Below are 12,543 nucleotides of genomic sequence, written 5' to 3' on the forward strand. Positions count from 1 at the left end.
GTATTCTTTCGCGTCCCACCCACCCGGGTTTCCCTTTTTTCTTCTCTTTCCTCTTTCTTTTTTCTTTCTTTATTTTTCTTTTTTCAAGCTGTTTATTTATGTTTTGCGGGTTTCTATTTAAAAATTATGTAGCGTCTGCTTTCTTCTTACGTATTCCTGTTGTAGTTCAGGTGTTATGATTTCCTTTTATATTGTGGTTTTGTTAAACATTTCTTTTATTTTTTCTTCTTATTGTTCAGATGGTTACGTTGGTTTATGTCAAAGCGTCAGTATTATTATTAGCCAGATTTAGCTTTTTTCACCATTTTTCTCTATGTTATCATTTTCTCTGTTATGTGTCCGCTAGCCACCCCGTAGGGTGTTGTTGTTATCATGGTCATGGCAAAAATTTACCCTAGGCATTTCAGCCTAGGATTTTTTATCCCAAACACTGCGCTTTTCTGACTAGCGCTGTTCCTTGAGTATCATCGTAAGTTTTTACTTGATCTCATTTCTCAAACGGAATTGCCTGTGAGCAAGACAGCACTTGAGCTGATAGAAGCTCAACAGCGACTGTCGAAGTTCTCATTAGATACCGTAAGTGCCTGATGTTCTTCGTCAATCATTTATAGTTTCAATTTCCAACTTCTGACTTTTTAAATTTATACTCTAGCCCACAAATAAAGTAGCGGGACAAAACCAAGTGCATAATGAATGGTGGAATTCAAGTCAGAAGGGCATCAATGATGATGATGTATCACTTTGTTCATCTTCTGCTACTACTTTCAATTCTCCATTATTTGAATCTATCGCACGTCGGGAGGTAGAATTACAGCAATCTATCCTGAAAGATTGGAGAACACGATTCCCTTCAAAAGTAAGCCATAACAAGTGATTATGTATCAACATCAATCATGTTTTTGACATTTCTTTATATTTATTCCTTTTTTTAGAAAGATCCAACCGAATGAGAAGGAGTTTAGTGATGTACTTGTATCATAGATGAAAAATAAATTATAAATATATACATGTAGAAAGATTATCCACTTATCACACAGATGTATGCGGGAAATGCAGCTAAATATTCTTGCGTATATGACGGTAGGCTAAATTGTCAATCCATCGGATACATTACAATATTATGATTGATAGCGTACCTAGTTGATCAAAATGAAAAAATGATAATGATCAAGATAAATGGATACTTTTGGAACTGGGCACCGCCTGAGCAATAACTTCCTTTTCTTCATATTATTGACGAGGAAAGATCAATCCAAGATAGTTTTCTATGTTTTTTGAGGATTATACGGAATCCTTTTCCGTTCTGTCATCAGCCATTGATATCCTGATTGACAACTGATGTTCCACCAAATGGTAGGCATGACTTTACTGTCTTATCAGGTTCCCGAATTCGGTCCCATCAGTAAAGGCATATCTCTCCAGAGTTGTGTGAATGTTCAGATGAAAAGTAGTTAATTTGTGTGAAGGATCTTTCATATGTCCTATAGAGGATATTGGAAGGCTAGGAGGGTAAATTTACATGAACGCAATGCGGAAGAGGGTAGAGTTTTTGTCACGTTTGCAGAGAGTTAAATGAATATATCAAAAATGCAAAGGAGGATTGACATCAGTGCAATTGTAATCGCGAAATCAAGTGGTCACCTGGGTCTCAAGACTTGTGGCTCAGCTGGCCGGCCATTGATTTGTCCAGCCATATCTTGCAATCCCATATCTTTCCTCCATCCTTGAACGCAGTGACTCGATGATAATTTTAGCTTATGTGATATATTCAAAAAATATTCGCACAAGTCAAAAGCACATGGGAAAAAGATGAAAGCTGCATATCCATATCTCATGCATTCTGTCGTGAAAGAGTGAATCACGATTCTGGAAGGAGTTTTCTGAGCAGTTTTTTGAACAGCAAAGGCCAGATAGAATCTTGTTGCTGGCCATGAACAAGTCGCAGCAAGTTCCCAACATCACTTTGTCTAAATCCACATCGCAGACCAATTTTTAGCTTGTATGTAAGTACATCAATAGGCTAAATCTTGCTGCACAAAAATTCTGCATAGTTCTGCCTGACGCTATAAGCTGCGATCTTAATCCCCTTCAAATATCATGATCGTGAGAACTTCTTGCAGAGCCATTGTTAGATTGTTCCACGGTCCACCATATGTCACGGGCCGTACTGAAGCGCGTGGCCGGGGTGTATAGACGTAAAATGGTCCGACGGTCGACTCACTCAACTCTCGAAGTTGCTTGTACTCGCGGGGCTCAAACATCTCGATCAGTTGCACTCGCCATCCTCAACATGTCTGCAATGACTCCCTTCAGAATGGCTCATCGAAAACTGGTGTTCACTTCGACTTTTCGCTCTTTGCCCTCACAACTCACCACAGGCTGTTGCTCTTTGACAACTTCTGCATCCATTCGTGCTAAAGCCGCCTCGCGAACCCGTACAACGCCTGAAGAATTTTCAACAAAGTCTCATTCACAGAGCAATGAACAAGACGTCAAGTTCAAGCTCGCGAGCAGTACGCTTCAATATGAAAAGACTCTCGAAGGCTTATGGTCACTGATAAATACGATGGAAATTGACGTACAGAACCAAAACCGAAACGTCTCATACCTCCCAAGCGGCCATGGAGTATCATGCAACTCGTCATTGAGAGCGTTGTCGCGGTTAGCCTTTTTTCGTTTAAAAATTTGAGCAATTGTCCCTGGATCTGAGATGACTATTATCTAAAAGGAACAAAAATCAGCCACGGGATCTATTACGTCGATGGCCATGCGGGACTGCTTTCGTCTGGCTGGAGAGAAATATCGATCACTGAGTGAAGAAGAAAGAAAAGTATGGCTAAATTTCCTTCGTACTTGATATCAAATAGTTGATTAAGATGTTGATATGACCTGCTTCAGTCATACCAAGAAGATCTAGATAAACGTCGTCAAGCGTACGAAGCAGAGATGCGTCAATTTCTAGATTCACTTACTCCACAGGATTACGTGAACCAAAACGAATACATTCGTCGTCGGCGAGCGCTGGGTCGTTCGACTGCCAGACGGGGGATACCAAAACTGGATCCCAACGCTCCTAAGCGCCCATTGAATGGCTTTATGCTCTTCTGCGCCGACATAAGAGCTAATCCAACAAAATTTGGAGAATTCCTAGGCCTTTCAAATACCCCTACGACCTCTATCACTGAGGAATCGAAAGTTTACGCAGCTTATTGGCGCGAAATGAAGGACGAAGTTAAGCAAGTGAGCAAATTCATTTCAACTTTGATCAAGATCTTGACTTGCTATATGATGCGCGTTTTTGATTCGCCTCGTATGGGTTCACGTTATTTAGACATATCTTGATGAGGCTACAAGACTAAGAGAACTTTATAAACAAGAAAAGGAGCAATATGATGATCAAATCAAGGCCAAATCGGCACAGGTCTGATCATTGGACTGACATAAATACCCATAATCTGCAATATATCAAGTTTCTTTCACAGACAGGCGTGATTGATGCACCAATCTTTCATCAATCTTCTTATGTGGTCTTTCTCTCTCCTTATGGAGTCACTTGGCTTTTCTGTACGATAACCGCCTAAGAGTACGTTAGTGTACTGTTGACGTGGTTTCTTGAGTCTATATCACCTTTATATGTTTTGAAAACATGGGACAGGTCCCAGCGCATTGTTGTTTCTTCTACACTTAGCAACCGTGAATCTAGAGAACATGGCTACGTTCTACCCTTTTAAAGCGATAATTATGTGGAATTGGCAATCGGCATTTAAAACTTTCAAAAGGTGCAAACAGACCGGTTACATTTTGAAACTCCAATCCGCTGGCAGAGTTTTCTCTCGGATCAAGTCTTCATGACATTCACTCCATCGGTTTTCCATCCATAAAATGTTTATAGGCAAGTGTTTTCACCCTGTCGCACAGCTTAAACCTTGTGGATACCGCTCCCAAGGTCTGATTCACGTCTTGGGTGCATCCAGATTCCAGAATTATATCCGACATATATTCAGTCTGAAGGACTACAATGGAAGTCGGGGATCTCTGGTCTTCCCTGGTACAGTGATGTGGAGTTAAAGCAACCAGAAGCAACCCAGTCCAAGGAATTGGAGTACATATGTACATGTAGAATCGCGCTTGAATAGATCGATTCCTCCTTTGGGTCAACGGGCCAAGGTCGAGTCGTACCACCTTCCGAACATCGGAAGGTATGCTGTACATACTTCGCCAAGAGGTCGCGCCGTTCGGCGAGGCGTCGGGGGTTTGTTAAGGTACACCTGATGAAGGGGTTACTAACCCAATTGGGGTATCCTGAGAAAACTCTCAAGTTGTACTGTAGTTAGACGATGCTTTAACGAACGCCATTTTCCGATGAAGGATAAGTCTGATAAAGTTTTCATGACGCTGATTAGAGTGCGCTTTTACTACATCAGAATCCCCTTGACTACACCACGGGGTAACTTTTCGTTGGAATACCAGCAAAAAGTTGGTCGTGTCGAAATCTGGCCGAACGCTCGCCGAAATCCCAGCGTTCGACCAGATTTTGGCTGGTACGGCTATACCAGCTGATTTCCGGTCAAAAGCTGGGATTTTGGCCAGATTTTGGCTGGTAGGCCGTCTGGTGGGCCTGGCGAGAGGTTGACCAGTCTTTTGGCGAGCAGAAGACGGTAAGAGGAAATGTCTTCAAGGAATGTGAAACCGGAGGCTGTGAAGTTAAGGTCCGGTTTTCACAATTGCCTCCATAGACGTGGTTGTCACTTTCCCTTTTTTATTCTGACAGCGGGAGAGCTCCCAGAATCCATTCTTTGGTCTGGGAGCTCCTCCACATCTTCCTCAACATCGATGCCTTAACCCACCAGGGGTGGATGGCGTGGCTATGGGAGGGAACGAAGAGGTTCTCTCGATCAGCTCCCCAATGATCGGCACATAAACTTCGTCGGAAACATCTCCTCGGAAACGGTCTGTAGGCCGCCGGATGGCTTGTCTAACGGCGGTAAGGCGATCTCGCCGTTCGACCGCCGCGCCACTGACCATCTGGCGGCGAGCGTCCACCACCAAGCAAATCTCGCCGTACGGCGGTATTCCATGGCCGCCGAACGACGGTATGGATTACCCCGTGGTGTAGCATCAGTTAGACCTAGTCTTTCCAAGGCCGCTGAGGCTTGAAGTGTGTGTCAAAACATCCACTTCCGGCTCTTTGATTGGGTCGCTTCCATTGGCGCGTCGCCTTCATCGACTATCTTTTGCCATTCTTCTGGAATTTCATCAGATCGACCTCTATGGGCCTGGCGTGGAGAGGGAGGGGATGTATTGCAAGGATCTGCTTCGTAAGTTAAAAGCGGGCGTGTCTGCGGATAAGCGAACCTGTGCCTCTATAATCCCGTTTCTCTCCAATCAATCGTCGCTGGTCCTATCATTGAACTGAGATAGTCATAATAGCCACTGATCAAATTCCGGCTCACCTATCAATTATTTCTCACTCAACTGTTTAAAGCTTCATACCATCCCCTTCAGTGACCTGTCTGTATCAGTAACATTCATTATTTGATCATCGTTGAAAGCTCGAAGAGATGATTTCCACTGCTATACCACCAAACTGGAAAGAGGTTGTTCAACGCGCTGGGACTGGGAAAGACCCATTTCGATACTTGCTCCGAACCGTTGATGAACTCGCATATCCAAAAGTTCCCGACAGCTTGTTCGGGATACTCATTGGCTTTGCAGCCGTTTACTTTGCGGTTATCGTGATTTGCTTTTGCCTTCTCATCATTCCGGTAACTCGTGGCCAGGATGCTCGAAAGCGCCATTTCTGGCTCTACAAAAAGCACCACTTACCTTCCAGTGAGTGCCCTTACGATTGTTTTTTGTCGCGATCACTTTCACTTCTACTCGGTGGGCTGATCAATAAACTTTGTTTTCCTTTGATATGATAACAGGCAACACGCCGTACTACATCTATAATAGTGGATTGGTCAGTCTTTTGTGTTGATCCTGAAACAAGATCCTCGTTCTCAATATGTCCAATTCATTCACAGATCACAATTATATCTCAACTCGTCACTTCCATATTTTTCGAGACTTATATATTTTTGAACTTTCAAAGTCTGAAATCTCCTGAGTTTGCACGGAGGATATATATGTATGTCTGGTAAGTTTCCTTTTTTGGTCATGTTGAAGTGGAGATGAATTGAATATAAGCTCATGTAAATCTTCACTGGATCCATAGGCTGGAGTTGAGCTGGTATAACACGTTTCCCTCTCCCATGGAAAACTATTCATCAGTCCGGACACCTGTGTCTTTTTGGACATCCAACAACCAATCCTGATCCTCTGCTGCTGTTTCTCCACAGGCTTCCAGGATATTATGGATTTCACGTCACCGCTTTCAGCTCTTTGTACACCTCGTGAGTGTTGAGACCATCTTCCAAACACTGTGGTATGTAGACCAAGGATTAAACGGTTTCATCAACCTATTTGTTTCCATAGCATTTGTTCTCCACGCCTCGCAGGCTCGCAGCTTCAGTCATTCATTCGGCCGAGGTTTCTCAACGTGTTGTTTTTTACAATCCCAGTACTTGTTACTATTCAGACAGCTGTTTGGGCTCTACTTTTGTTCATCAGCACAAAAAATCAAAATCAAGCATATCTCGAGTTTGCCTCCGCAGCTTTAGCAGGATCAAAAAATTGGACGACTTCCGTCGGAGTTGAGACAAGCGCTAGTACTTTGGTTCTATCTAGACTCACTGCTTATTTACACACATGTGATAAATTTGTTGTCATCGCACGATGGGCAGCAGTTTGTTGGTCACTCATTGGACTGGTTCTTGCAGGTGTAAGCAGCTCAAATCATCATCCATCACTCCTCTGAGACCACCTACAAGGATATTGATATCTCCGCTTGGTATCCAGTTTTACGCTTTTGCTGCAGCTGTTTTGATCAAGCTCTTGAAGCACTGCATGAACGTCGCTGGGGGGACCGTCTCACACTTCACACGCACTTGGGAATATCACGTTGAAACACCAGGTGCATTGGATATGAGCTTCGATTCTATAAAGCTAAAAGCTCAGCCGGCAATAAAGCGATTAAATGACGAATACGGTGCGTAAAATCTCCATAAGTCTCCTCACAGTTTCGAGCTCGAGTGGAGTGAAAGACTAACTTCTATACCATCTCGAAATCTCAGTCTACCTTGTTGGACATTGTTCCGTTATGACGGTGTGCTTGCTATCAGACGGAATTGTTGGAATAGTCATCGCCATCAAAACTGAACGAACCGTGACTGAGTAAGTCTTGCAAAAGAATGCTGTCTCGAAGTGATACTAATCATAAGTTTCATAAACATCTGACTCCTTTTACAAGTCCTAAATGGCGCATCGTCGGAAACTGGATCACATTAGTTGGCTCCTGTTTTATATCAGTGGCAATGTTAATACAGAGTGTAGGCACTTTATCCATTCATGTTTCCCATATCTTGTTTTTCCTAAAAGAATTGACACAATGTTGACTGTGACCTCATCAATCTTATCAGTGGAGAATGTTGTCAGAAAGAGACACGACTCAATCAAGCTCAACATCAATGGAGAAGTGTGGTTACGAGGAGGAAGTGACGCCCGCACGGTTCATCGTCGAGACTGACGACGATTTCTTTAGTGAAGAACTACATCAAATACAAAAAATCTCAGGATTTGTTGAGGACAGCGATGTCAGCTCAAAAAATACAATCATTCCCTCAGAATTGAGCTTACATATCGAGACTGAAAAGGGCCCCAAGTAAAAAGCTGATCTCGAAGATTGTAACCTATCTAAGAATTCCAAGTCAGACTCCAATTTTTTCAGTATATATCTATTTTCTATTATCTTTTAACCTTTTTAAAACATCAATTCGAAATCTTCATGTTGTAAATTGAAAGCAAAAATGCATCATACATATTATCTTCATTCTAACGATTTGTTTTGAATGATCTAAATGCGATCCTTGGGCTAATCACCTTCAAATTCTTTGAACAAGACACTGATCAACACTCCTTACTTGAGCTATGAGTAATTGGTCTTCCTGAAATTCTCATTCCTCCATCTCTTCTTGTTTGCCAAACTACCTCCTCAATGCATTGTTCATCAGATGGTAGACGGTAACCTACTAATTGGGGCTCCGAGGTCATCAAAATTTAAAGCGCATTTTTTTCTTCACCTATGGAAGTTTTTCTTTGTCACATTTTGCATCCATTTCATGACTGGTACACATCAAGTGCATAGCAGATTGTCTTCATCTGTTTTGACAAGTGTAATACATCACCTCAAAGTTACATTTTTTAATGGAAAATGTAGCTTCTTTTTGAGTTCTGGTAAAGTTTCGCTCACACTTGACCATATCCACAGCTTTATGTGTTTGATGTATAAATTTGAGAGCTTGATCTGATGTACAAAGTAAATAATAAGACAGTTTTTTCTTACACAAATATTAAATTCAAGTTAAATCCTGTAGGGAGAAAAATCATCAAGATGATTTAAGATGTTTATAATTCATTACTTTGATGAGTTTGAGTACTGTTATTACAATATAAACTTTTAGAAGCTCTGAAATGGTCTAATCTGGAAGCTGATTTGTTTTGTAAGTACTCAGAAACACCATACTTGCAGTGTGCAATGTATTGTGAACTTGCTCATAAACATGCCTGGTATTTTTCAAAGTGACTCTGCCGAGTCCACAGGCTCTAGAGTGCAAGCTGCAGTGAGTGGAATGTGATGTATTTTTGATTGAACCCTCAGTATAATGATTGATACACCACAAAGACACATTTGGACAGAACGACGTCCGAGCCGTCCGAGACCGGATGCTCAACTCCGCGTCCCCAGTCAGGGTATCTTTTGGGCGTCCTTGGGCGCCGACGTCTTTTCCACACTCTGAGGATGTTGTGATGGCTCTCGGATCTGGGACACTTGATGATCCCCCCAGCTCTCAGCCTGACCTGGACATTCCTACCGAAGCTGTCTTCAGAGCCAAGCCTGGATGTCCTCGCAAGACCTGAGATCATGATATTTGGCCGGTTCCGTCAGGCGTGCATCAGGTTGTCGTTGAACTTGGCATCGCCAAAGGCCCCCCTTCTCCAAGCCCTGAGGATATTTCCAAGCGATAAAGTTCATAAGGTCTGTACACTGACCACTTAATGAAGGAAACTTCTAGAAACAAATTTGTCGGGAAAAATCGGAGGAAGAAGGGAAAACCCCTTTGGAATTCACAAGTCCTCTTCACCTTCCTCATCTCACAAAGTCTCATCCGACCTTACTTTCCTCAAATCCCATCATCACCACTAAACTCAACTTGATTTATAAGTTACACACTACCCGTTCTGAACTCCTCTCCTCTAGATCCCTCCCTCAGACCAGATCACGCTCAGACTATATTGTTCAAATTACAAGTCTGCAAGAGGCTTCCAATAGTTACAACTCTTTCATACTGACTCTCAACTCGGCATTCAAGGCACTCGTCTGCTTGCTTGTCATAACCTATCCATCAGAATTTGTAAGTCAAATACTTTCTGTCTTCTCTTTATCTCCATCATTCCATCCACTTAAGATCTATTCTAATCGAACCATACCTGCTTTGACTTCAATTGTATCTGGGTGTCTTGGGCCCGGAGAACCAAGTTAACCGGTAAGTGAGCTTTGACCAACGCTACCTTCTCTCTCCTACTTGTGAACTATGCTAACACTCATGTTAATGTCACATTTATGTTTGATTAGGTAATGATGTCTTTGGGTCTGATGGTTACTTGAGCTTGAGTCTGAGGCAATGACCAAATGGTCGGTTACTTGTTCTAGAATCAATCGAGCAACCATGACCAATCAGAAACACCTTGAATCGAGCTGAACCCATAGTCGTCTTCAGGATCGCGATCAGCCTGATGTACAAACCCAAGTGATTGGATGAGGTTCAGAGAAGGTCTGATATTGTGACCGGCTCACCACTACACATTTCGGAACCGTTTGATATCTCAATTTAATCGGCTATCAGTAAAGTCCCTTTTGTACACTTTGGATTGATTTGATTGCTCCCACCTTCCATGAACCTATCATTGAAATAGGTTGAGATCGATCATGGCTTTCAAATTTTGTTTGGCAGAGCTGTTTTTTTGTCAAACTCTTTATACACATATCGTTTCAACTATAGAGTCTCCATCATTGTATCCTTCAACAGCACTGAAATGCATCATACTTTTGTCTTACAAAATTAGTCCTTGAAGCTGTCCCCTGGGTCTGATAGCAGGTGTGTGAGACAAATGAGAAGCCCATGCCTATGTTTAAAGCGTCACATACAATCGGTCCTGGAGTTGAGTAAGTCATCCTCATGACAACTGCAGAGTGCCCTGACAGGCCACTCAGATGCGAAGCTCTCAGCTCATCCCGTACAGACGCCTTGAGGACTCCCTGTGTAGAGTAGATAGGAGCACTTTCGGAAGCCTGGGGGACGTCCCAAATTGCGGTTCTGATCCGGGCTCCTTGGATCAGTTTCGTCAGGACGTCCCTCCCCCTGCAACAAAAACCGGTCGTCCCTGGGACATCGGCGTGTCTTTGTGGTGTATGCTTCTTACATGTGATGATTCTCCGTGTACACCACCAAGACAGCTTTTTGCGTCAGGGCGTCGGGCGTGTCTGAGTTTGGGGGCGCGAGCTGATGTCCATTCCAGGGGCGCCGACATTACATCCACGTGCGGATTTATCCGCAACGCACCCTGTAGATGCGTAGCGGCCGTCCGTGCTAGGATGTCATGCCAGCACCCTATGCTTCAATCACCTAGGGATGCCCGATCGAGCAGGCATCCCCAGTGCGCACTGTGGACAAATACTAGGCGTCTGAACTCCGATATCCATAAGGAGTTGGAGCACCGGGTATCTGCATAGCACCACGATTGATAAGCAGCCAGACGCCGAGACGCTATCCCGTAGCCATCCCGGTGATATCGCTCAGCCATACAGGTGGCGATTTCCTCTTTCCACCGTAACACTTCGATCAACGACCGGTAAGTCATTCCCTCTGGTCTTTCTTTCTCAGCTGTATTATTGGTTGAATCTTGTCTTCTGCTCTCACTATTTTGTCTTGAATCTTCTCCTACCACCTCTTGTTTTCTTGGATCAAATTGAATCGGCTCTTCTGTAATTGAAATTCATCTAATGGTCTCGAATCTCTCCGGATCATCTTGAATCCCTCGACATCGCCTCTTGTGCTCTTAAAAACGATCGGCTTTTTTAAAAAATTGTCAATTTGGCTCTTGTGCTCTTGAATATGATTGCCTTCATTTGAACCGCTGCAATCCAATTTCTTCATTCCTCAATCCCATTACGGATTTCAGCTGTTCAAATCGGCTTAGCAAACACATCATCTGCACATAAGATGGATTCAGCAGATGTGACTGTTGTAGATACTTGTGAGCATTTCCATTCACTTTTCATAATCGCCACATGATATTGTTTCTAACATGATTTCCTATGTAGATTTTGAAAGATTCCGCTTTGGAAAAGGATTTAAATATCGTTGTACATTATGTAAGGGTAGAGCTATGAATGCTATTAAAGATCACAAGGAATTACCAAGTCACAAAGCTATGGTAGCTTCTCAAGAGGCTATTGATTCAAATAATCAACAGCATCTTGGATCCTTTCTTCAGAACAACAACATGGATTCTTCTGACAAGGAAGCATCAGCAGATGAAGAACAAGACAAAGCTATTATCATTGATGACAGATCACTGTCTGAAGATCTTGGTTTTACTGAGGCTCTTATGCAGCTTCTGACCGGAAATTACAGTGACTCTGAATCCGAAATTTCTGATAGCTCTGATAACATTCAACCACCTGTTGAGCTTGCCAACGTCGACTGGGAGGCACTTCTGTTCAACAAGCTGAATGAAGATCAGGACCAAAGCTCGACTGGCTCTAATTCAGATGGAATGAGTAGTTCAGATATAGATGATGTAGAATTGGAAGAAGATACAACACAAAAGACACCTCGAATTGATACAGACTGGTATCCTTTCACAAAGGAGGTGTGTGTCTCAATTCTGTTATATACATTTAGTTTGATCAATGACTGAGTTTGAATCCCATTCACTAGCAGGTTGTGGGATTATTATCTCTAGGATCTGGCCGCAACCTGGCATCAGAGAGCCAGTACGAGCATAATCGGATGTTGTTTGGCCTCTTCGACATCTCTTTACCAGCGTACAAGACTCTAGGACGATTGCGAAAAAGGATGTGTGCGCGGTTTGGATTTAATGTTAAGGAGTGGGAGAGTCCCCTCCAAAACCCATGCTATGGATTGAGTATCAAAGATATTGTGGCTCAGGTACAGTATGTCTCTTATTCTACAACAACAAACATTACAGAATTATTGACAATGTTGTTTGTAACAGGAGCTTGCAAATCCTGTTGTGATTGAGCACTTGACTTTCATCCCAGAATACGATCCCAATAAACCAGTCAACCGATTGTCTCAGTCTAAGAAGTGGCGTGAAGAGTTTTCACACAATCAGAGACTCCAAATGATTACCTCGAGA

General features: G+C 42.8%; 4 protein-coding genes across 4 annotated transcripts in view; all 4 read left to right on the forward strand.

Moving 5' to 3' along the window:
- MELLADRAFT_103291 (uncharacterized protein) overlaps positions 1-950 on the forward strand; it is a gene marked incomplete at both ends in the record, with an annotated part of 4,328 nt that extends 3,378 nt beyond the window's left edge. The window contains 4 exons of the mRNA XM_007406016.1: positions 240-265; positions 572-576; positions 653-856; positions 933-950. Coding sequence (XP_007406078.1) covers positions 240-265; positions 572-576; positions 653-856; positions 933-950 — 253 coding nt within the window. The remainder of the gene's footprint in view (positions 1-239; positions 266-571; positions 577-652; positions 857-932) is intronic.
- Positions 951-2,152: 1,202 nt separating this feature from the next.
- Positions 2,153-3,581, forward strand: MELLADRAFT_93640 (uncharacterized protein; the record flags this gene model as incomplete). Its single annotated transcript, XM_007406017.1, has 6 exons — positions 2,153-2,513; positions 2,585-2,661; positions 2,729-2,830; positions 2,899-3,240; positions 3,332-3,421; positions 3,471-3,581. 6 exons carry the CDS (start codon positions 2,153-2,155, stop codon positions 3,579-3,581), a joined length of 1,083 nt encoding a protein of 360 aa, XP_007406079.1.
- A 1,980-nt stretch (positions 3,582-5,561) lies between these two features.
- MELLADRAFT_93641 (uncharacterized protein) lies at positions 5,562-7,766 on the forward strand (the record flags this gene model as incomplete). Its single annotated transcript, XM_007406018.1, has 9 exons — positions 5,562-5,832; positions 5,928-5,962; positions 6,111-6,139; positions 6,342-6,395; positions 6,532-6,823; positions 6,901-7,090; positions 7,176-7,275; positions 7,352-7,430; positions 7,521-7,766. 9 exons carry the CDS (start codon positions 5,562-5,564, stop codon positions 7,764-7,766), a joined length of 1,296 nt encoding a protein of 431 aa, XP_007406080.1.
- A 3,615-nt stretch (positions 7,767-11,381) lies between these two features.
- Positions 11,382-12,169, forward strand: MELLADRAFT_93642 (uncharacterized protein; the record flags this gene model as incomplete). Its single annotated transcript, XM_007406019.1, has 3 exons — positions 11,382-11,415; positions 11,483-12,033; positions 12,083-12,169. The coding sequence occupies 3 exons, from the start codon at positions 11,382-11,384 to the stop codon at positions 12,167-12,169; spliced, it is 672 nt and encodes a 223-aa protein (XP_007406081.1).
- Between the last annotated feature and the right edge of the window lie 374 nt (positions 12,170-12,543).

Source organism: Melampsora larici-populina (assembly GCF_000204055.1).
Source record: "Melampsora larici-populina 98AG31 unplaced genomic scaffold MELLAscaffold_5, whole genome shotgun sequence".
In the NCBI taxonomy this organism is placed as follows: Eukaryota; Fungi; Basidiomycota; class Pucciniomycetes; order Pucciniales; family Melampsoraceae; genus Melampsora; species Melampsora laricis-populina.